Here is a 23,832-nt window from a genome sequence, read left to right on the forward strand (position 1 = left end):
GAGATCACCCAGGTGAGCAGGCATAGCTGGTGGAGGCACTTCTAGGATAGCCTGGCTGATAGGAGTTGGCGTTGGTCTGAGTATGTTGGCAAATGACGTAGGATATGATATGTGACTAGGCCTAGCTCCTATTGGATAAGGGTGGTGATAAGGCGGTCGTGGAGCATACGCCATTGGCATACTAAGAGGCGTAGGAGCTACATGAGCATGAGTAGAGATAGGTACATAGGGACGATAGGCACTGGCACGCACTGTTGTAGGTACTGTTCCACTAGGTAACGGCGTCGTACTAACTACAGCGGTAACAGGTGCACTTTCCGTTATGCTCATCATTGGGGTAGGCATTGTGGATTCCTTAATGGAAAGTTGAGCCAAGGTTGGAAAACTAAAGTTACTGCTCGTGGGCTCAACCTGCATTGAGATTCCAGGCGAAACAACATATGAAGGGTCTATGGGACTCACCGAGGGAGTCTCCATCCAATTGTGATAGGGTTGGTTGTTTGGCCTTGCCTGTATCCAAAAATCTCATAGGGCCAGTGGAACCTAAGTTCACTCCCCTATTTTGCCTCTCAATTTGGATAATTCTATGAATAACCTCACATATCATGTGTTGTTGCTCCTCTAGATTAGTGGCGCTAGATGTAGATCGTAGGACTTCTAACCAACCTACATGGTATGTGTAGCCCATGTATAGGTCAGTTAGAGTCTCTGTGTGTAGATCATATTCCCAATTTTCATTGAGAAATATCCCATCCAGACTTGGTGTGCCAAACGGTTCTCTTGAAGTGGACGCAATGTCACTTCTTATGGATTGGCTTCTAGGGACCTCTACTTTAAGAAGAGCATCGGAATGTGGTAGCTCAGTAGGGTCCTCATTAAACGAAGTGGGTAGAATATCCACATGGACACTCTTTGGGAGGGTAGGGTCTACATAAGATGTGAATGGTGAGTCTACTACCCCTCCTTCTTCATTTACTTCGCTTGTCGCATGCTCAGAGCGTGTAGCTCTACTAAAGGTCTCTATTAGACGACTAAACATGCTAGATCCGGGTTGTGGAGCCCACACTGGCATGTTTTGGCTTGTCTTCTCAGGGTTCTTGGTAAGGTGCCCTTCCATGGCTTTTGAGTCAGAGGATGAGTCACTATCCACTATTCGTGGATCTTGGGTTACACTCCCTTGGGTTCCAGCCGAAGGCCAAGATGCTAACGTGGAGGGATGGTGTGAGCCTGCGTAAACTGAAACGCTTTCTAGTGGTTCAGGCTCTAGCACCCGACCAGAACGTAGATGCATGTGACGTGGGTACCCTACGTGCGTTGGTAACTACCCTTGAAACTCACACAAGTGGTTTCTTAGGTGTTTCGCACCCCGTTTTTACTTGTTTTTAGATTGTTTTTAACTCATTTTTGACCCCCTTACTTACGGTCGAACTTGGACTAGGGCGTGTGATAGCTCGAAACGAGCGTATCGTTTAAAGGGTCCTAGCGTGCTTTACAGCACCGTGTTCGCCTATACAGAGCTCCTGTGGTCCTCAAAACAGTCCGTTTCCCTATGGGGGAAGGGTGAGGGCTTTATCCCACATGCTCACTTTACTCCTTGGGGAGTGGGCTACATATAGGGCATGACTTCCCATAAGCTCCCACTTGAAAGAAAGCTATGGAGACTCACTCTCCTATATATATATATATATCAAAAGACCGAGACCGAGGCCGGGGTCGTGGATCCATTGGGGTTCTTTCTTTTCAAAAATTTTTTCTCCAATTAAAAAATCTTTCCTCTCCATACATTTGGTTTTTTCTTTTTTTTTAAAAAAAATTAATTTTAATTTTTTAATTTTTTATTTTTTGACATTAATTTTTCTTCTTTTTTTTTGGAGAAAAGTTTTCTAGGGTTTCTTTCTAGGGTTCAGCCTTGGCCGCGGCGCCGTTCGCACACAGCACAGGTCTGCTGGGGATTCAGAAATCCTCCTCTCGCGCAGAAAACCAGATAACAGTACACACACCCACACGCGGAGCGGAAAAATAACAGAAATGCAGAAGACAAATTACAGAGACAGATTGCAAAACACAGAAACACCTCAACAACAAACACACAGTCGCTTTCCTACAGTGTAAATTAAACTTCACGCAGGAGCCCTAGCTCTGCAAACTGGAGCTTGGTGCAGGGCAACTCCCCGGCAGCGGCGCCAAAAATGTGCGCTTTTGCCGCACAAGTCGTAGCTGGGGACTTGCCGAACACCGTATGCGAGCCACGATTGGCTGCAAGTATACAACCAGGGAAGGCAAGCTCAAACAGAATGCAAAAGGTGTGTCACTCATCGCTTAACTGCCGCCTTGAAGGATTCCCACGTCGCAGCCATGAAGGAGGAGCCGCCGTCGCCGCTCTACCGCCTCGCCACCGCCGCCGTGCCGCTACACAGTGCTCGATCGCTCTCTCACTCTCTCTCTCTCTCTCACACACACACACGCAGGAGAAGGAAACCAAGGAGATAAGGCAAGAGCACTCTTGTATTCACAACACATGAGAATGAGGATTTTAGGGTTACATTTGACTCTTATAGGTGACTTGGTTGTTCACACTTGGGCGCCCATACATGGCCGGCCGACCCTAACCCTTATCCTACTGATATTCAAGGTGCGCCTCTCATCGGTGATCACCCAATCCCTTCATCCTTAACATATGGTGCCGACAAGCCCGGCCCATGACTCAGAATATTTAAATTAATGACGTAAAACATAGTACGTCTTAATGTCCGTTCATAGGTTAACAGAGGCTTTGATGGGGAAAGGGATTTTTACCTCCTTTTGACGAACAAGGTAGGTCTTCAAGTAGAGGAGTTTTTGCTAAGAATCCTTTTGTGTTGAGCATTATAGAGATTACTTAATGTAGAATCCTCTTTGATGTAAATGGTACCACTATCTCCATGTTCTCTAAACTTTGATACCATTATGTTGGTGGTGAAGTAGGGTTTAGCATTAGCAATGATCCAACCACACCTCAAAATTAGATTTTCTTCACACTTAACTCCAAAAAGCTTACCATTTTGGGGGTTAGTTTACATATGGGTTATCTATACAATCCACCCCAAACATGGCATATTCATATCTTTTGTGAAAGGAATCCATTTAGGATGAGCTTATAGTGTAGACTGGCCTAACAAATCTGAAAGTTCAAAGGTCATGAGATTATTTTCCCTCTATGGATAGATTTAAGCTTGTATTGTTTTGATTTCCATGTTCACTTCAATTCCAACCTCTGTATGAACACCTTTAGTCATGGATTTTATACGTCATGCCATGATGTATGGCGAAATCATCTTAGCCCCATAGAAATCTCCAGTTTGAGTCTCAGTTGATGATTTGTGTCTTGTAGTATCATCCATGTTCCTCCTCACAACTATTTCTCATGGTTCAAAGGATGGATAATACCCCTTCCTCTTGAAAAGGAATGCGCTATTTCTCTTCTTTTGGTGTATGGGTTGCTTTTATGGATTTAAATGTGGTTCTCTGCTCTAGATAGCGTTCAGCTTGCATAGTAAACTAGTCGAAACCATCCTTTGTGTGATTCCTACATAGAACACTTTAGATGGCCACTTCGGATGCGTTAACAAACCCAAGGAATATTCTGTCCCAGTTTGGGGGTTGCATAATTGGTGCCATTTTAGTAGCTTTATTTTTACATTTTGAAAGAACTCGTTGTTCCATGCTTGTATAAAGCACTTTGAAATAGTATCACTTTGTGCACAAAAAACTGATTATAGATGGATAAGTCAAGCTAGCTGTAGTCTAGATGATGAAGAATTGTGCAAACATCTTCACAAAGGCTCTTGGGAGAGATATGTTGGAGCATCATCTTCATCAACTTGACATTGGGTTAAAGGGGTAGTTCACCTAAGGGGGTGAACATTGAGGGGGTGTAAGAAATCGGGTTGTCAAGGTGAGCTCTTGTCCGGGCTGTTGATATCTTCATAGGCGGAGCACAAAAACACGCACTTGTGATTCGAGAAGGAGTATGTGAAATTTCTTCCAGGTGTCTTGAAGTTGAGAGAGAGAGAGAGAAATGCAATCTATATCTATTGGAGACAATGTCTTAAAGTTTCTAGAGATAGAGAGAGATATCTATATCTATGGCAGTATATGTAGTAGCATTAAGGTGTTAGAGCTAAACCCTAAACTAGCTATTAGAGGGACGTGGGGCAAGATTGGGAAATGGGTTTCATGTAGTATAGGGATGCAGGGATATTGGGGGGTCTGGGTGTTGGGAAGATTGTTTGTGGGGCTGATGGGGATGCTAATTTGGTTTTTAGTATTATTAGATGTTGTTGTCTTTGGGAGATATGCAACTCTAGGAATAGTATAATATTTCAAAAATAGGCTTGCCAAGGGGTTGATGTGTTAGAATTGATGTATAGGTGTGTATATAAGTGCTGGTCTGTATATTATGTTAATTAAATGAATGATGGGGCTATGGTGTAGCTGATTCAGGCCCTATAGTCTGGGATTTGATGACTTGACTTCTGATTGAGGAGGCTCTTGTACATACTAGGGTTTTCTAACAAATGCTATCATGTGGTAGGGTTATACAAGTATGGAGCTGAAGGCTAAACTACACTACTTAACTATGGGCCAAAGACCAAAAGGTGGTATTTGAAGGAGAAGCAGCTTGTCTATACATTTGTTGTTTTTATTGAGAACCCTTTTGGGTAGAAGACCAGTGGTGGTAAAAGTTTGGACGAAAGGAGAGTATATGGAGAAGCAATCCCCAAAAGGCTACACCACAAAGGCTATTATTTCTACTTGTATATGCAAATAGGCTCACATTTCTTGGGAGCAATCCTCTGTTGTTTGGGAAGATGAGAGGTGGGATTTGATTTGCAAGTTGTTAAACAGTGATATGGTGGGAGTTTAGGATATGATGTACTTGAGTCTTGTACATAACTATTCTTAGTATAATATATATTTTCCCTAACTTTGAGTGGGAGGGATTGCAACGCAGATCATTTGATTTGGAATAACCTGCTCTTGTCTTTAGCGAGCGATTAACGCGACTTATCTAGTCTTTTAGTACTCCGTTCTAACCATACTACTTATCTAGCGATTAATATCTAGAAGGTAAAGATCTCTTCTCTACTTTTCTAATTTGTAAGGTATACCGCTCTGAGGTGCCCCTAAGGCTTGAACTCAGGACCTTCACGCACATACCCACACGTTTTAACCACGCGGACTGGTGCCCCATCTCTACTTATCTTGAAGGTAAAGATCTCTTCTAGTGAGTCACACGGGTGCATGTGGCACGTGTTAAAAGGCCTAGGCTCTTTGCGGTCTTGCTGTACTACATGGCTACAGGCTCGCCTCTTCTTGCAGGGACGGCCAAGGTCTCCCCCTTCTTCGGTGCACACCTAGGCCTATACGTGAGTTCATCTATCGAATTACATTTTCTGAACGAATCTGCAAAATTCTGTCTTGTTTTTGTAAAAAAAAAAGCTGGCATTTTCTGTTTTTCTCCCTTCCCATTTGCAGAGCCATATTTGTAAAAATTGTAATTATCATGTAGGATTAAAAAAATAAAAATAAAATTCATCCCCCCACCCCAAACCCAATTTTCAGAGCCAGGCTTATGGAAAGAAATCAAGGTTTGCTGGACAGAAAAAATGCCAGTCTTGTGGTCTTGTATGCAAAGCCTCCTGGCAAGAGGTAAGTTTAAGTTCAGTAAGTTTATTATTTATTATTACTAAATTTCTGGCAATTTTTTTTTGGTTTTTTTTGTGCAACTTTTTCTTTTCTTTCTTCTCAGCTGGCAGGGGTTTTGCTATTTTCTGCATTTCCCTTCACAATCGTCAAAGCCATTGCAAATAGTTCCCTGGGAGCCCAGCTTCAAGAGAGAATGCAAGATTATAAGGCCACAGCACAAAAATTGGCACCAGAAATTGAACTGGCCAAGAGAAAGGCTAGAGAAAAGAGGTGCATAAGCCTAATCATAATTTTTATTCTGGATAGAGTCCTTACTCTTCCTTTTTTCTTTGGGAAACAAATGTAAGGATTGATTGTGTTAAATTTTGTTTTTTGTCTTTTCTGAATCTTTGATTATTATTCAGATTTCTCTTTGAATTTTTAAGAAGAATAAGAAAATAAGGAGTCTTTTATTAGGTGTAGCATAATCACCAGAGGATTTCTCAAAATACAATCTGCAGGCAGGGTCACTTTCTATCGGGGGGGGGGGAGGGGTGCGGGGGGCTTCCGATTCCTAGTTGTTGAAGGAAGTCCATCATGGCCTGTCCCTAGAAGAATTAGGGAATGGCCACAGGAAGGCCATTCCCACCTCGAAAATGACCCATTTTCCTAGAGGAGATGGCTGACTGGTGGCCATTCCTTAATGTCATGGCTGCTTCGTGATCCCACGTTTAGGCCATCAAATGCCGTATCACACGTGCATGTCTTTTGCCTTTTCCCGTTGGTGCTCGAGTAACATACGTTCTCGATTAAGCTCACGTTGGTGTTCCCGAGCGGCGAATTCAGCCTGCCCCGCCGGTCTTCGTCAATCCTGTGTTGGGCTTCCTCATAGTCCCGTCTTTCTGCTTTTTCTTCTTCCCTTCCGGCCTCATTCTCTCTCCTTTGTTGTTCCATCGGAAAGAAGAGGGAGATGTAGTCGGGTGCTGCTGGAGGCGGAGGAGGATGTGCTGCTGTTGCCTCCAAGAGTTGGAGACGCTCCATGAGCAGCTGGTTCTGAGCTCTAAGAAGAGCTATGGTGTCTGCTGTAGGCGGAAGAACACGGTCTCCTTCGGGGGAGACGTCTTCCGGCTGATGAGTACTCTCTTATGTAGACATGATGTTGAAGTCAGTGGTCGTGCCGGAACGCAATCTAATGCCCCCACGCTAGGATACGGTGTGTGTGAACAATTTGAATCTGATACCAATGTAATATGCAGCGGAAGTCTTTGTATTGGAAGATCCTGTCACACAAATGCTCACACCGTCTTTTGTATCCCGAGTTTCGTGAGTTTAGCAATCCACTTTAATACTTCAAACTTTAAAGAGATGAGAGAGAGATATATGAGAAGTGTACACCAGATTGGGTCCCGAATTACCCACTGAAGGGCTCCCTATCGCGTTAACGAGATAGTATTTGCTTTATTACTTTAGAGAGAATGACGTGGACTGTAGATAAGCCAAACACAAGATCTTGGAGGATCGGAAGCCTGGCTGAACTGTACACGGCTGTAGAAACACCTCAATGAATTGATCTCGAGCCTATGTACTCTTCCCAAGGGCATGAGGAAGGGCTGCACACCTGAGGCTGAGAAAGGACTGCGGTGGACTGTTCTAAGCTATGTAACTATGCTGTAAATGCTTATGAATGATATGTTACCTTCACCAGATGACTGTAGCATGTATGGATGATGCACAGAGGGCGGAGGCACTGTTGTAGGATTGCTGCAAACTGAAACGCAAGGCTGGTCTGGACCGAACACCTGCCGGCTCTGTTATATGCAGAAACGCAGAGATATGTGCTGTTTGGGGCATGTGGAAGTGCTGACTGGCTGTGCCTATGACCTGACTGGCTGTGCCTAGGATCTGCAAGGACTGTAGAGCTGCTGGGCAGTGTGCCTGGACTGTTGCGTTGAATTGCAAGTGCTGTTAGACTGCTGCGTTGAACTGCGGGGGCTGATTGGAAGCAAAACGCAAGACCGCCTGGCTGGAGAAGCAAACGCAGAAGCTCCAATAGGGTTGGATTAGTCTAGGGCTGAAGGCGGGGATGCTCCTAAGGCTGAGGATGAAGGCGCCTAGCTTCTGAAGACTGAATGCTCTTCTAAGCACTGAGCAAGCCTATTTATACTAGTTAGGGGTTGGTCAAGTTGGCTGGTCATAACTTTAATAAACTTTATGTTTATAAATGACATTAAATGCTAAATAAATACCCTAAAATATGGGAAAAATACCAGATAAATCCTAGTAAATTCCCTAAGGCTTCTGGGATGTTCTAAATGATGCACATGCATAGAGTGCTTTTTGATGCAAACCCTAAGGCTTCTACTGACTCTACATGCATGAATGATTCTCTCCAAGTGGGTTAAGGGACTTGACTGACTGACTGACCCGCTAAGGTTGAGGAATGACCTACGTAGCTTGTGGCTGACTTATCCAAGATTGAGGATGTACAATGGGGTCACGGCGTACGACAAATATCATCCTACTGGGTTCTAATAATGTACAAATGTTACACTGCTGATGATGAGCCAGTTTGTCACCATGCACTGAGTGCAGAGTGCATGTGACAATATCCAAGTTCAAATCCAAGTTCAAGTGGTCCAAGTTCCCATGAGTAATCTCCACAACTCCTACAACCTTGTCGATGAAGAAAACGATGAAAAAGCTCTTTCTGGCAAGAAAACTGATATAAAACTTGTTTTAATGGTTTTTGGGCGATAAAAATCCTCCAAAAAGCAGTTTTTAGGGTTTCTAAAATTTTTAGGGTTTTTGAAATTTCTGTTTGTACATGTGTCCGTATAGCTTCGTACACGCGTCCGTATCGCCCATGCATATGCCCATACAAGTCTAGGGCTTACCGTACGTCTGAAAAGCAAGTTGGAGAAGGTGTTGATGGCGAAGAAGCTCTCCATGATCATAATGATGCCCGCACACACTCCACGATCTCCTTGAATCTTCAATGATCTTGTTCATGGTACTACAAGAGAAGTCCAATCCTTTTTATACTTGTAAGAGACCGTTTTTTGCCAAAAAGTTTTCATGCTTTTGGTTTGCCTTTTTATGCTTTGCTTTTCTCTTTTTGCCTTTGCATTTGCTCTTTTTACTTTTATAATAAAATATTACTTAACTTTTGGTGCTTTGCTTTTTTGGCTTTAAGGCTTTGCTTTTTGGCCTTAGAGCTGCTTTTTTGAGAAAGCGCCTTTTAGCTTTTTGGTCCAGCTCAGTCTCCCCTTTCCAATGGTGCCCTTGGCTCGCGGTCAACCCTATTTGACTTTTGCTTTTTCATGCTTTTTGACCAAGAATGTTACTTTTTCTTAATCAAACCTTATGGACCCTGTCCCCATGTCTTCTTCCACCTGTGTGGTGTCCGGGCATGGGTTTCATCATGTGAAATAGAGCTAGGAAGGCCAAATAGTTACATTCCCTCCCTCTTACATCGTAGTTGTCCTTTCAAGCATGTCCATATCTTTCAAGGTACATCAAGCACCTTGAAAGATGGAGTTGATAGTTATATAGTCTTGTGGGTTGACTACCATGAGTATATAACATGCATGTTCCCAAAAGGTGAATTTGGACATGTTCCTATTTATCAAGTACATCCATATGTTTCAAGGTATGAGTCCCATCTGGTGAGCTTGTGCATCTGGTCTTTTCCTAAATCTGTGGTCTCATCTGCTTATCTGGCAACATCTCAATGTCTTTTCTTTGACTGAAGTCCTTGTGCTTGATGGTACATCTTCATGGCCTATCACATGTGTTAGATAAAATAAATGTATACTCACCTTCTGCAAAAACTAGACACAAGCTAGTCAACAAACAAGTATGCATCATTCACGTCTACTGGGTATTCTAGGTATTGGCCAGGTAGTCTGGAGCCAGTGGACTATCACAAGCCATAAACCCAAGCATTGTCCATACATCAAAAACAGCACACAAAGTCAAATAAATTCAAATATACATCAGTATGCAATGCACAAGTAATGATCCTCCTGTTCATGGATTGTCCTGTCTGGTTTCATCGAAACCGTGCTGAGCCATTTGGCCACTAAGACCGCTCAAACTATCCTCAAGGCCATCTGGGCACTAGGACCGCCCGAGAGTTCTTTCATAGTCATCTGGTCGCATTGACTGCCTGACTTTGTTATCCAATACAGTCATATGGGCCATCTGGTCGCAATGACCGCCCGACTGCGAAATCCAATACAGTCATTTGGGCCATATGGTTGCAATGACCGCCCGACTGCGAAGTCCAAGATATCTGGCATCGTTGCCTTTCAATGGGTCATCTGGCATCGTTGCGTCCCATGTACAAATCTTACTCCTTGGGCTATCCGGCATCGTTGCTACTTAAACTAGAGCATGTCCAAGTAACCATTATAAGCAGAATAACGGTCAGTTCCAGTCCAATATATATATATATATATATATATATATATACACAATGAAGAGAGCTAGAGGCACAATCTCTCCCTCTTGAATCAATCTTGATTGCAAAACGTCCATATCTGTACTTCAAATATATCTGGACCAACCACTTCCTCGTAAGCTTGAAGTATATGTGGATAGTCCTAGAACTACTCCTCTGGCATCCATTTCGCGTCCAATAGTGAATAACTCTCGAATTCCAAGAGGAACTTTCTGACCATTGTCTTTCCTCTTTTTCTCACAGAATGAAACACAATCTGTTCCAGCTCTTTCACCTCTGTTTTGGTGGATCCTTCAAAACAAGTTTCTCTGGGGATAACCTGTACATGCTTTCAATAAACTGTCATGGAAAACATTATATATCTTCCAATGATCTGAAAGGTCCAACCGATGACATACATGGTTGATCTTCTTGGTATCGTGAAAGGTCCATATACCATCATTCCTTGACTTTGGCAATCCAAAGATAAAATCCATAGCAATACTCTCCCATAGAACATTCGATGGGTGCAATAATTCTGCTAGCTTTTGTTGGTCAAACTTGTCCTTCTGACAAACCAAACATTCTCAAGCATATAACTCAATGTTCTATACGAGGCCAATAAAAATAGCTTTCCAAAGCTTGAGTTGTAGTCAATATGCTTCTTTTCTTTGCGTAAGGTGGAGCATGGCTTTTCTTTGTTCACTTTTGGCCTCGAACCTTTCTGTCACATAAATGGATTTGCATCATAAGAAAAACCCTTTTTAATGACATAGAAAGTCACCACATCTTTATTCTGTAATCTGTTTCAAAACATCTTTGAAGTCTTCCATGGTAGCATAAAGATCCTTCATCAAAGTGAAATCCACATTCCATAGGGTAACCCATAGAAACCTCATGGCTCAAGGCTCTCCGAGATAATGCATCTGCTACCTTGTTGTCTTTGACGTTTCTAGGCCACAATATGGCCTTTTTGGTTCAAGACGGCTCCAATGCATGCTCATCATGTTCAACCACAAAAAAGGTCTAGAATATCCAACACTGGTCCTTTTGAAACCACTAGGATCATGGGGAGACACACAAAGACCAACTGGTTCATCACTTCAATCAAATTACCATAACCGAAAAATTAATAAATATCATAAAAACATAACATAGCATAAAAACACAAGAGAGAATCATTGGGTGCAATCTATCCCCCCTCAAGAAGTGTCGGCTTCCTTCCACTTCTTGAGTATTTATGCTTTATTAATAAAAAAAAGCCCATAAGCCAAAAATAGATGCACGCTTATGCATGGGCTTGCCCTTTACAAAAATGGGGGTTGCTTTTAACACAAGCTTAGGTAAAGTGTTCCTATCTAAACACTAAAGGATAATTACAAAAAGAATCCCAAGGGCTAATTCACATGCAAATAAATAAATCCACGCCCAATATAACAAAAGTGGGCGGCTCAATAGGTCCACGCCCGAATACATCAAAATGGGGCGGCCAAATACAAAATCTCGTAGTAGACACTACGGCAAAAATATCAAAATGAGAACCATCCCGGTAATAGCTCGCACCATATCCTTGCCATCACGTCCCAGCCAAACCGGCTTATGAGCACGAGGTCCGTTAATCTCACCAACCTACAAGGTTGTCCATTCAAACACACTACGAGTTAGCAACACATGCTACAAGTCCCTGACAGCACATAATTAATAAATCCAACACTTAGTTCCAGCTATCCCTAATTTCATGTCCTACACATGGAATATTTGGAATCACCCAAGTGCCATGCTTTGAACATAGTGGTAATTAGGCATCCCCAATTAACCACAGAAGGATGGACGGACAACCATGACACCTTTGCTAGCATAAAGTCTCAATGCTTCAAAAGGATTATGTTTCAGCTTTGGTCCACAAAGATCCCATGGCTTTATTTGTCAAAACATGCAATGGGCTAAGCACCATTGCAACCATTTGTTGAACTTCCTGGCATGATGTCAATGTGATGATCTTCCGATCTCTTTAGCTTCTTTGCCTTACTTTCCCTTACCTGTCTTGAGAAAACATCATCTGAAAGAGTAGGCCTAGGCGTAGCTTCCTTGCCTCCTCCATGATAAATAGAGCGGGTAGTTCTAGATTCTCTTGCAATGGTGACTCCTTTGGCTCGAAGATGGCTTTAGCAGCAACTTCTTCGGCTACGGTGGCTCGATACTTGATGAAATCTTCAAAGATTTGAGCCCTTCTTTGGTCCCGTGCCCTCGTGGTTCTCCACTCTTCGTCTTTGAGAAATTGTTTGAACTACTGAAAGTTATGGTACTCTTCTGATGACATGGTTGCGGTCTCATGAATAAGGGATCAACGATCCTAGTTTTTAACTTGAAGGCCTAGATCGGCCTGATAGATGTTCCCTTCATTAGACCCTTGGTTTCCCTCTTCTCTCGACATGGCTCTGTCACCCCAAGAAAGTTTCTTCAAGAGAAATCCTGCTCTGATACCACTGTAAGCCCAGTGGGGCGTGCCGTGACAGACTCAACCACGTGTCCAAGAGAGAGAGATCGTGTCCAAGAGAGAGAGAGAGAGAGAGGGGAGAGAGAGAAGGGAATAGGGATCTTGCACAATACACCACATTGAGCGGGAAACAGGCCCCGCCCCCTTTCAGGAATTTATTCAAGAACAATCCACGGGCACGCTGGCCAGGATCAATACAATCAATGAATACAAAACAAACAATATGCCGATGTAGGATATCCAAGTCGATGTCGATGTCGATGTCAAGGCACGAGATCTTTGATGCTGAGCACACCACGGGGATGACCCACAAGTATCTCTCCTAGGCTAGTACCAAATCCAATGAATCCAAGTCCAAGTCCAAGTCCATGTCCAAGCTATATGTCTAAGTTCCATGTTCATGTCCAAGTTCATATCCAAGTTCAAGTGGTCCAAGTTCCCATGAGTAATCTCCACAACTCCTACAGCCTGGTCGATGAAGAAAACCATGAAAAAGCTCTTTCTGGCAAGAAAATTGATAAAAACCTGTTTTAATGGTTTTAGGGCGATAAAAACCTGTTTTAATGGTTTTTGGGTGATAAAAACCTCCAAAAAGCAGTTTTTAGGGTTTTTGGAGCAGTTTTAGGGTTTCTGAAAGTTGGAGAAGGTGTTGATGGCGAAAAAGAAGCTCTCCATGATCATAATGATGCTCGCACACACTCCACAATCTCCTTCAATCTTCAATGATCTTTTTTATGGTACTATAAGAGAAGTCCAATCCTTTTTATACTTGTAAGAGATCATGCTTTTTGCCAAAAAGCTTTCATGCTTTTGCTTTGCCTTTTTATGCTTTGCTTTTCTCTTTTTGCCTTTGCTTTTGCTCTTTTTACTTTTATTAATAAAATATTACTCAACTTTTGGTACTTTGCTTTTTTGGCTTTAAGGCCTTGCTTTTTGGCCTTAGAGTTGCTTTTTGAGAAAGCGCCTTTTAGCTTTTTGGTCTAGCTCAGTCTCCTCTTTCCAATGGTGCCCTTGGCTCAGTCTCCTCTTTCCAATGGTGCCCTTGGCTCGCGGTTAACCTTGTTTGACTTTTTGCTTTTTCTTGCTTTTTGACCAAGAATGGTGCTTTTCTTAACCAAACCTTATGGACCCTGTCCCCATGTCTTCTTCCACCTGTGTGGTGTCCAGACATGGGTTTCATCATGTGAAATAGAGCTAGGAAGGCCAAATAGTCGCACCTAGGACGAAGGGTTGGCTTTTTGACACTCTAGTCACCCCGGCACTTATGCATGTAGCTCCTTATTCCCTCGACTTTCACTATAGTCATCACATCAGATAGCAGCTAGAGGAGAGCATTCATCTTGGTATGGCATAGTACTTGCTTGGTTTTAGGCACATGGACTATAGATGGACCGGCTCCTTCCATTTCAATATGATTGAGATTCCTTATTCAGTAGTCTTACACATGATGACAGCAATTGGGTGATCCGATACGATCTACAGGGGCTACACACACATAACACATGAATCACACCAGTAGGCCCATTGCCTACCAAGATGCAGTACTACAAAGATCATTTCTTGAGATTCACAGCAGATGGTTTCACACAGAGACTAGGTTATCTCGATGTCTTCATGTCCCATGCTATGAGGATATCCATTGGCCAGCTTAGAGTATTATCCCATAGAATTAGGATAGAGACTGGCAGAGCTGAGTGGATACCCAGAGATGACAGGACATGTAGACTTTGTTAGACGTGGGTTGAGTCTTTGGAGCACTATGTTTGCCAGTGCCCAGTCTACTATGAGATCAGAGGGAGATTCCATTCTCTATTCAGAGAGGGATTTGGACCCTTATCTTGGTCATGGAGTACCTAGATCAAAGGTGCCTTGGACTCTTCCTATTGGAGCTCCAGCCGACTAAGAGAGTCACTACTCTTAGAGATCCTCGCCCCCAACACTCCTCTGTGTCATGTGCACACATGGACATGGCTAATCTCAATACCTTATTATGCTATTCTAGAATTTAATTCTTGGCCCTTCTTATAGAGACCTTGCTATATAATCCTTGATGTGGGCAGCATATAAACATTAATTTAGGGCACTAGCAAGGCCCAGGTTTATCTAGTAGAATCCCTATTTGGTCAGGACAGCCATTGGCCACATGGACAAGAGCATGCAGATGAAGTCGGGATGATATTTATTTGTGGGTTTTATGCTTGCTGCTGGCCGACAGCAGGTTGGCCTGTTTATGGGCGTAGGAGGAGCCTATATAAAGGCTAGGCTGGGTTTTAGGTGGTCATCTGATCCCATCCTTGGGATAGGCCAAGAGTGAGGTCTTAGGTACCCTTTTGGAAGGCCAAAGGCCACAGAATTTGTAGAGTTACATTGACATCTTTTTGTACCATATAATAAACTACAAATACAGCTATCTACGCTGACTCCCATTGTGCTTCACTGCTGATTCCAAGGACAAAACCGTGATTAGGGAGATGGCAGACTTGACAGTTGGATGCCATTTTGGGGATGCCAAGGAAGGATCTCGGGAAAACTGTTCCAAAGGGGCGGAGCAAGGATGCCATGATCAACGTTGGGAAGAAGACCAATGTAGTGTTCAGGGATAGGGCATGAACGCAAGGGGAGAAAGTGGAACAGATGCACAGATCTCAAGATATGGAATGGAATCAGAGACATGGCCAGGTTTTCAGTGAAAAGGGGTGCTAGGAAGGAAGGATGACAAGTTTGGGAGTCCATGAAGTGACAAGGGGATGATTACAGTCATCCAAGGTCAAAGGTTGGAATCCCGTCATCAAGTTTAGCAGGAGGGGATGTCATGTGCACACATGTACATGGCTAATCCCTTATTTGGGCAAGTTTAGGGCACTAAAGGCTCAGGTTTATGCAGGAGAATCCCTTTTTGGTCAGGACAGCCATCGGTGGTCACGTGGACGAGCATGCAGATGAAGTCGGGATGATATTTATTTGTGGGTTTTGTCCTTGCTGCTGGCCAGCAGCAGGTCGGCCTGTTTATGGGCATATGAGGAGCCTATATAAAGGCAAAGCCAGGTTTTAGAAGGTCATCTGACCCCATCCTTGGGGCATGTGCCTGAGATCAAGAAGAACCTGCTTTCTACTGGACAGCTTGATGATGCTGATTATGTTACCACATTTGGTCGTGGAAAGTGGAAGATTAGTAAGGGCTCTAAGGTGGACACTCTTTACTTCATGCATGCTGGTGTTTGTCACCATGTTAATGTAAATGCAACCGAGCTGCCTATGTGGCATAGCCGGTTGGGACACATGAGTGTCAAAGGAATGGAGCAATTGTCTCGTTATGGTTACTTGCCTTCTCTAAAGTTCTCAAGTTTTCAGTTTTGTGAGCATTGTATATATGGCAGGCAACTCCAGTGCCCCCACAAGAAAGCTCTTGGACAGAAAGATGCAGTTAGAGCTTGTGCATACAGATGTATGTGAGATGCCTCAGCTTTCTTTGGGAGGGGCAAAATATTTTGTGTCTTTTATTGATGATGCCACACGCAAGGTGTGGGTTTATCCTCTTCGTTTGAAGAGTGATACATTCTCAATGTTTGAGAAGTTTGTTGCTCATGTTGAGAATCAAACCGGCAAAACACTGAAGGCTTTGCGTTTCGACAATGGTGGAGAGTACATGCCCAAACAGTTTCAGGACTTTTGTGATGCTAAAGGCATCAAGAGGGAGCTCTCTACTCCTTATGATCCTCCACAAAACGGGACAGCAGAGAGGATGAACATGACCATTCAAGAGAAGGTCCGTTCTATGTTGTCACATGTTGCGTTACCTCATGGTTTTTGGGCTGAAGCTGTTATGACAGCCGTTCATCTTATAAACAGGTCACCTAACACGAGGCTTGGTGGGAAAGTGCCAGAGGAAGTATGGACAGGGAAGCCTCCGTCATACAAGCACTTGAGAGTGTTTGGTTGTGTTGCGTACGTGCACATACGCAGGGAAATACGCACCAAACTTGATCCTAAGTCTCACAAATGCATATTCCTAGGATATGGTGACAGAGGTGAAATGGAGTATAGACTTTGGGATCCAGTGAATAGAAAGATTATACGCAGCAATGATGTCATTTTTGATGAAACATGCATGTATAAGGAGCCTGCAAGGCAACAGGAGCCTGGCAAAGTCATCTTTGATGATGATGGACATCATGGACAACAACCAAGGGCTGTAAATCAGCCATTACAGCATCAAAACCAGCCCTTAAATGGTGCTGAAAATGGTCCAAATGGACAGCCAGAGATGGCAGAAGATATCCCTATGGATATCCCATAGTTAGAGGAAATACCGGGCATGATTTTTCAACCTTATGGCATGGAACAGGAGCCACCAATAGGTGATATGCAGGCTGGACAGCAACCTGCAAATGATGGTCATTGGGTACGGAGGTCCACAAGACCCTCCAGACCCCCTGATAGGTTTGTTCCAGGGGTTGACTACTTGATGCTCACTGACTGTGGGGAGCCCTCATGTTATAAGGAGGCTTTACAGAGGGCTGACAAGGCTCTTTGGGAGCGTGCCATGAAGTCGGAGATGGATTCTCTGCACAAAAATGGAACATGGAAGTTGGTGCATTTGCCTATAGGCAAGAAGGTTTTGCCATGCAAGTGGGTTTACAGGCTCAAAGTTGCACCTGATGCAAAGCCAAGATACAAAGCCAGGTTCATGGCTAAGGGCTTCAAGCAGGAATATGGTGTGGACTTTGATGAGATCTTCTCTCCAGTGGTCAAAATGACCACACTTAGAGCTGTATTAGCTTTGGTTGCTCATGATGATCTGGATTTGATTCAGATGGATGTGAAGACTGCTTTTCTTCACGGTGATCTCCATGAGGAGATATATATGCAACAGCCAGAGGGTTATGCAGTAAATGGAAAGGAGAAGCTTGTATGCAAGCTGAAAAAGAGTCTTTATGGGCTCAAACAGGCACCAAGGGAATGGTATCGTAAATTTGATACATTCATGAAATCCCAGGATTTCAAAAGGAGTGACATAGATCACTGCTTATACACCAAGAAAGCTTTGGATGGAAGTCTATTGATCCTCATTTTGTATGTTGATGATATGTTGATTGCCGGGAAATCTCGTAAAGAGATGGATGCCTTGAAAAAGAGGCTGCATCAAACCTTTGATATGAAGGATTTGGGTGATGCAAATCACATTTTGGGTATGCGGATACTTCGGGACAGAAATCAGCATGTGTTGTATTTGTCTCAGAAGGAATACATTGGCAAAGTTTTGCAGAGGTTCAATATGGATGGGGGGAAGAAGACTAGTACTCCTTTGCCTCCATATGTGAAACTCAGTGCTATGGACAGCCCACAGTCGGATAGTGACAGGGCTGATATGGCCAAGATTCCGTATGCTTCAGCTTGTGGCAGTCTCATGTATGCCATGGTTGCTGCCAGGCCGGACATTGCATTTGCAGTGGGAGTGGTTTCTAGATACATGGCCAAACCTGGCAAGAAGCATTGGGAAGCAGTGAAAGGTGTCATGAGTACCTGAAGGGCACACAGGATATGTGCATTTGCTTTGGCAAACAGGATGCATTAGTGCATGGTTACACGGATTCGGATTATGCCGGTCATCCAGATAACAAAGAGGTGTACTACCGGTTATGTGTTTACATTCACAGGAGGTGCTGTGTCATGGATATCCAGGATGCAGAAGTGCACTGCCTTATCTACTACAGAGGCCGATTGCATTGTGACAGTCAGAGTGCCATCCAGTTGGCAAAGAACCCTGTTTTTCATGCAAAGACGAAGCATGTGGATGTGAAGTATCACTTCATCAGAGAGGTGATAGAGAACAAGCAAATTCAGCTTGTCAAGATTCATACGGATGACAACCCGGCTGATCTGTTGACAAAGAGTTTGCCTCCAGAGCGGTTTGCTTATTGCAGACACTTGATGGGCATTGGATGAGGCCAGTTTCAGCCTTGATATGGCCTTGTATATTATCATGTACATGCTGATTTTTTCTTTTCCTTCATTTAAGGGCACTTTGCCTTTAAGTGGGAGGTTGTTGGGATAAAGGCATTATGCCCACCCTTGTAGTGTGTACTAGCCCATAAGTTTTATGGTACATAGTACACTTAGTACTTTTAATGTACTAAGTGCACTATGTGTACTAGAGCAAATATACATGTGTGATAGGGGAGTCACACACTCACACTATGAGTTGACTTATCCCCACATGTCTCTCTCTCTCTCTCCCTTCTTCTCTGTGTATGTCTCCCACATGAAACCCTAACTCTCTCCCATCAACAATGTGTGATAGGGGAGTCACATACTCACACTTGGTGAGTTGACTTATCTCCACAATGTTGTTGGGGTAAAGGCATTATGCCCACCCTTGTAGTGTGTACTAGCCCATAAGTTTTATGGTACATAGTACACTTAGTACTTTTAATGTACTAAGTGCACACTGTGTACTAGAGCAAATATACATGTGTGATAGGGGAGTCACACACTCACACTATGAGTTGATTTATCCCCACATGTCTCTCTCTCTCTCTCCCTTCTTCTCTGTGTATGTCTCCCACATGAAACCCTAACTCTCTCCCATCAAGCCTATGTATGAAAGTGACCGTTTGGAAGAGGGCCTCGGCTACGATCGGTGGGGCTCCCATCTCTGCCCGGACTATCTCTTGTGGTACTGATGATTTACTCCTGATCATGTAGGAGATCATCATCACTAGTGGTCTCTCCATCTGCTCCCACCCATCATAAAACTTTGTCAGAATATACAGCGGAGATGAAGACAAGATCTGAAAACACAAGAGCAAGTGCACTGCAGAAAAACATAGCAATAGAGAGGGAGAGAGAGAGGCGTGTAACTGTGCTATATACACAAGGAAATCCCGAAATACTGAATACAAACTGTGTGGGGGCATGGGGCCATTTTATATGGCCCCTATCAACCAGTCGGCCAGTAGAAAAACCAGTCGACAGCCCTTTGAAGGTCACCCGACCTGCTGCAACACTAGTCAGCCAGCTACTCATAGTCAGCCAGCACACGAGGAGAATCGTGGAGCAGTAGGGGCAGTCGGCCATCACCTGGATTAGCCAAGAGCCATAGGACAGCCTCCCACACCCAAATAAAATAGGGAAAAAATAGTGAAAAAAATGGGGAGTGGGGAAAAATGAGAAAACAACTAAATCAGGCGGGCACACCCACAACAGAGGCCGTGGTGTAAATGTACAGACAGGAGATGACTGCTAACACCCCCTCTCAGCTCCTGGATGTGGAACCAACCCCAGTGAGCTGGAGTGCCACCGGAGCAAAGCCTGAGATAGAGACTTCGTGAAGAGGTCCACCGCATTGTCCACCGTCAAACAGAACTCTAGCAAGATGTCATCAGCAACGATCTTTTCATGAACAAAACGCCTTTGGATGACCTCGGGGTCCACCAGTGGAAACCCAATCCTGCCAAGTAATCTCTGCAACCTCACCACCTCGCAAGCAGCACCACAAGCAGCCCGGTACTCTGCCTCTGTCGACGATAAGGCAATAGTTGGTTGCCTCTTACTGCTCCATGAAACCGCTCTTGAGCCAAGGGAAAAATTGTAGCGAAAAATTGTAGCTTGATGTCAAGGTCCTTGTGTCTGGATCTCCTCCCCAAACTGAGTCACTCCAACCGTGGAGTCTGACTCCATCTGTCATGAACCTGTGTTTTTCTCTGGACAAGATGCAGATGTGCACGGGGACATGGTGGACAGTGTGAAATGGCATCAGGTGGGAGTGAAGATGGAAGCCCATGTGTGGATAACCCCATGTGTGGAAGGGGGCAAAGAGATTTTAGCTTTGAAGGTTTAAAAGCCTTTAAAATCATTTATTAAGCCCTTTATTAAAGAAACGTGGCCCTTATGCTATATTTGGGGCCACGTGTGCTTTTTGGGTAAAAGGAGGGCTAGCAGGCAAAAGAGGCGCCTATCCCTACAGCAGGCGGGTGTGCTTTTCGGAGGAGGGCTGGTCGCCTGAAGGGACACGTGGGCTGCACACAGGAGAGTTCAGGCTGGTCTGTACGACTGTACGGACAGCTGTACGGACAGGACAGATTCTGGCGCAGGACAGTTCTGCTGCAGGCGTGTACAGGGAGCGCTGGATAGAGCAGCGCATGTTTTTGTTTATGCACAAGGGTCTGGACTGCAGGGCCTAGTCGGCTGCATGGATGATGCACGTGGGCTGAACTGCAGGTACAAGGCGGCTGGCTGGTCTGCAGAAAAGTACAGCCTTGGATTCCATGTGGTCAGGACTATTGGCCGACAAGATCTCTTCCAGAGGGTGGCAAGCTGCAGGAGAAATAGTAGAAGGGCGGAAGCTGCGGCACATGCTCTCCTTTCTCTCTCTCTCTCTCTCCCTCTGCTGAAGAGTAGACAAGGGTTGGTTTTCTCGTGACACAAAGGTGGACAAGGGCTGTTTTTCCATGAACATAGACATCATGACGATGGCGTTCAACTGATGGAACTTTCAGCTTTCTATGCTTTGATTCGGGACTGTTTTGGGACAGTTTATGGGCTGATTTTGTTTGGTAGCAAATTCAGCTATGTGCTTGGGTTTTTGGCTACAGGCACAGGTCTTTTGGTTATGTTTCTTGGCATGGGAGTGATGCAAGCTCGCATGGCTGCGTGCTCGTGGAGCAGATTGTTTTCTTCCTGCTAGAAAGGAACAGTGGGACCTACAGTTATGGGCATCTCTATGTTGCCAGATGTTTCATGAGGGAACAGGTAACTAGATGTATGGAAACAGGACATAAGTTTCAAAGGGAAACAGGCCTAAGGGTTTCGTGTGGAAACAGGTCGTAGGTTTCTCGACGAGGAAACATGTTTTGGGTTTCTCCAGGAGATAGGTCACATGCAGGCAGAAGGTACAGGATTGGACACATGCATGGTACAGCCTTGCTACTGATAGGACAAGGGACAGGGAATCCATGACAGAGATGGATAGTACCCTTGGATGGTAGAGAGGGTTTGTACAGGTGTGTCAACTGTATGGTATGCTGTGCTGTGATACTCTTTTGAGAGACAGTTTGGGAGTCTGTGTTGTGATGCTGAAGCACTGGATGTGTCAGGGTGTGATGCTGTTCATAGTGTGAGAGGCTATGGATGGTTGTGGCAGCCTTGACCATGGGAGAAAGCTTCTGTATGCAGACTCAATGTGAAGGGTCTTTTGATATGAACAATGGCTGGACTTGTTTGTGGATGCCGTGTGGACAAGAAGCCAGATGCAGGTTCTTTGCAGGCTTCAGGAGTTCTACTGGGACGGCTGAATTACCAGCCTTATATTGTAATCAAAGCTCTTAAAATCAATTAAAGAAATACCGCAAGGGGCGCCACTGCGATTTGGGGCCAATCGGTGTCCGTGTACTATTTGCAGGAGCACTCTAGCTCCCCCTGTTTGTTTTCCTTTTCTAGGTCCTCAATGGTGTTGAAGTATTTTATGTGCAAGTGTTTGTTCCACCGCCCTTTGCTTTCTGAAGGCCGGTTTACAAGGTTCCGTTGCCGGGACACATCGTCGACTTTCTCAAGGAGGCGAGTCCGTGGTTGCTTTGGTTGGGACAATCGCCAACTTTCCTAAGGGGGCGAGCTCGTGGTTGTCTCATGAGAGTCACATCAAAAGCTTCAACATGAGGAAAGTGAAAAGGAAGTGCAAGACACAGTACAGGATTTTGTGTCTTTGCCTATATGAGGTGAAGAGCAAGAGCTGAAGATGAAGCTCAGGAGAAAAGACACCAAGGACAAGAAGTAGTCGGCCGGGAACAAGAAGCAGTTGAAGTGTTATGGTGCAGGAGATGCGTTGAAGGCTATGGCTTTCGACAGTTTGTCACCGGTGGTATCTTCATAGAGGCTTCATGGGTTCGGAAGACAGTTTCTTTCTATGTTAGTGGTGATCTACTATGCTTCATCGAGGACTTGTGCTTATCACTTGGGTGGAGTGCAAGCAGGTTTTGGGTGCCTGAGGATGTATCAGATGAGGCTCAGATGGAAGTGGAGGAACTTGACGAGGTTCTTATTCCTGAGCATATTCGGGCACATTAGGTACAGGGTAAAGTTTCCGTCGCTATCCTGTGAAGTTCAAGAGCTGTTCACTGATGGATACGAAGTGGATGGAGGAGGTTCACTGATGGATGCGAAGTGGATGGAGGAGGGTGACTTAGCAGATTCACCTCAGGAGTTGCAGCTTTATCTTGATGCCTTTGAGTTGGAGTCGACTCTTGTTACGGCTCATTCAGGTTCAGCAGAGCATGGGTCTGGAGCATTGCCTGATGCTCAAGAGGGGGGTAGCACCTCCGCTCCCTTGTTGTTACAGACAGGCTCATTTGTTATCTAGGAGTCGCTTGGTGACATCTTTGTATTCACCCGAAGGTACTGAGGCTGACAGTACATCTGCTTATGGGACTTCTATGATATTGTGTACTAGTCACAGGAGATGGTGGTTGAGTAAGGTTCACAGTCGCGCGCACCTGGAACTCTAACTGCAACTATGGATAACTCTATGGAGGACATAAGTCTTGCGAGCAGTCCTAGAGTTGGTTTGGTTCATGGAAATATGGATCGAACTCTGTTTGTGCATGTATGCATACACTTTTTGAGGTAGAGGTATTTTTGTATTCTGGTGCCATTGGATCCTGGTACCATTGAGAATACATTGGGAAATACTCTGCATTGTGTCATGTGCTGCATGTATGTTGGTATGATACATCAAGTGCTTTATTATGTTCATGGATGCACCACTGGGTGTAACTCCTGCGGGATGGCCATGCGAACATATGTGGGAAAGTACTTACTGGATGTAGTGTTTGGATGCATTGAGTGCTTACATATGCTCATGTTGTACCATCAGTCGTGGGTCCTGCGGGATGCCCATGGGCGTAAGACTTGCGAGCAGCCCTTAGACTGTTACTTTGGAGTAGGTAGAGCATTTTGAGGAGCATATTGTTTGCGAATGCATATGCTTGTCATGCATATGCTTGTCATATGTAGAATGATGCATGGTTTTGTTTTTGGCTAACACAGTTAACGTGTTTCCATTTGGTTTTAGACTTTTGCTGTAGGTTCTGAAGGAACAAGCAAGAGGACAGTGTGGCTTATTGTGCAGGATGATTGTTCTATCATCCAGATGCATTGGAAGGCCATTGTATTTGCCATATGGGGTGTCTTTGCTCATGAGATGCTTTACTGTGCCATTGAGTGCAATCGAGGA

The 23,832-nt window shown here is 44.4% G+C and overlaps 1 protein-coding gene across 1 annotated transcript in view; it reads left to right on the forward strand.

Moving 5' to 3' along the window:
* LOC147607133 (Chlorophyll A-B binding family protein) overlaps positions 1 to 23,832 on the forward strand; it is a 90,450-nt gene that overhangs the window by 35,523 nt on the left and 31,095 nt on the right. The window contains exons 4-7 of the mRNA XM_086791498.1: positions 5,110 to 5,250; positions 5,362 to 5,408; positions 5,605 to 5,691; positions 5,792 to 5,958. Of these exons, the coding sequence (XP_086647624.1) occupies positions 5,110 to 5,250; positions 5,362 to 5,408; positions 5,605 to 5,691; positions 5,792 to 5,958 (442 nt within the window). The remainder of the gene's footprint in view (positions 1 to 5,109; positions 5,251 to 5,361; positions 5,409 to 5,604; positions 5,692 to 5,791; positions 5,959 to 23,832) is intronic.

The sequence above is a fragment of the Cibotium barometz genome, chromosome 56, assembly GCF_041138505.1.
Source record: "Cibotium barometz isolate CiBa-2024 chromosome 56, ASM4113850v1, whole genome shotgun sequence".
Classification (NCBI taxonomy): Eukaryota; Viridiplantae; Streptophyta; class Polypodiopsida; order Cyatheales; family Cibotiaceae; genus Cibotium; species Cibotium barometz.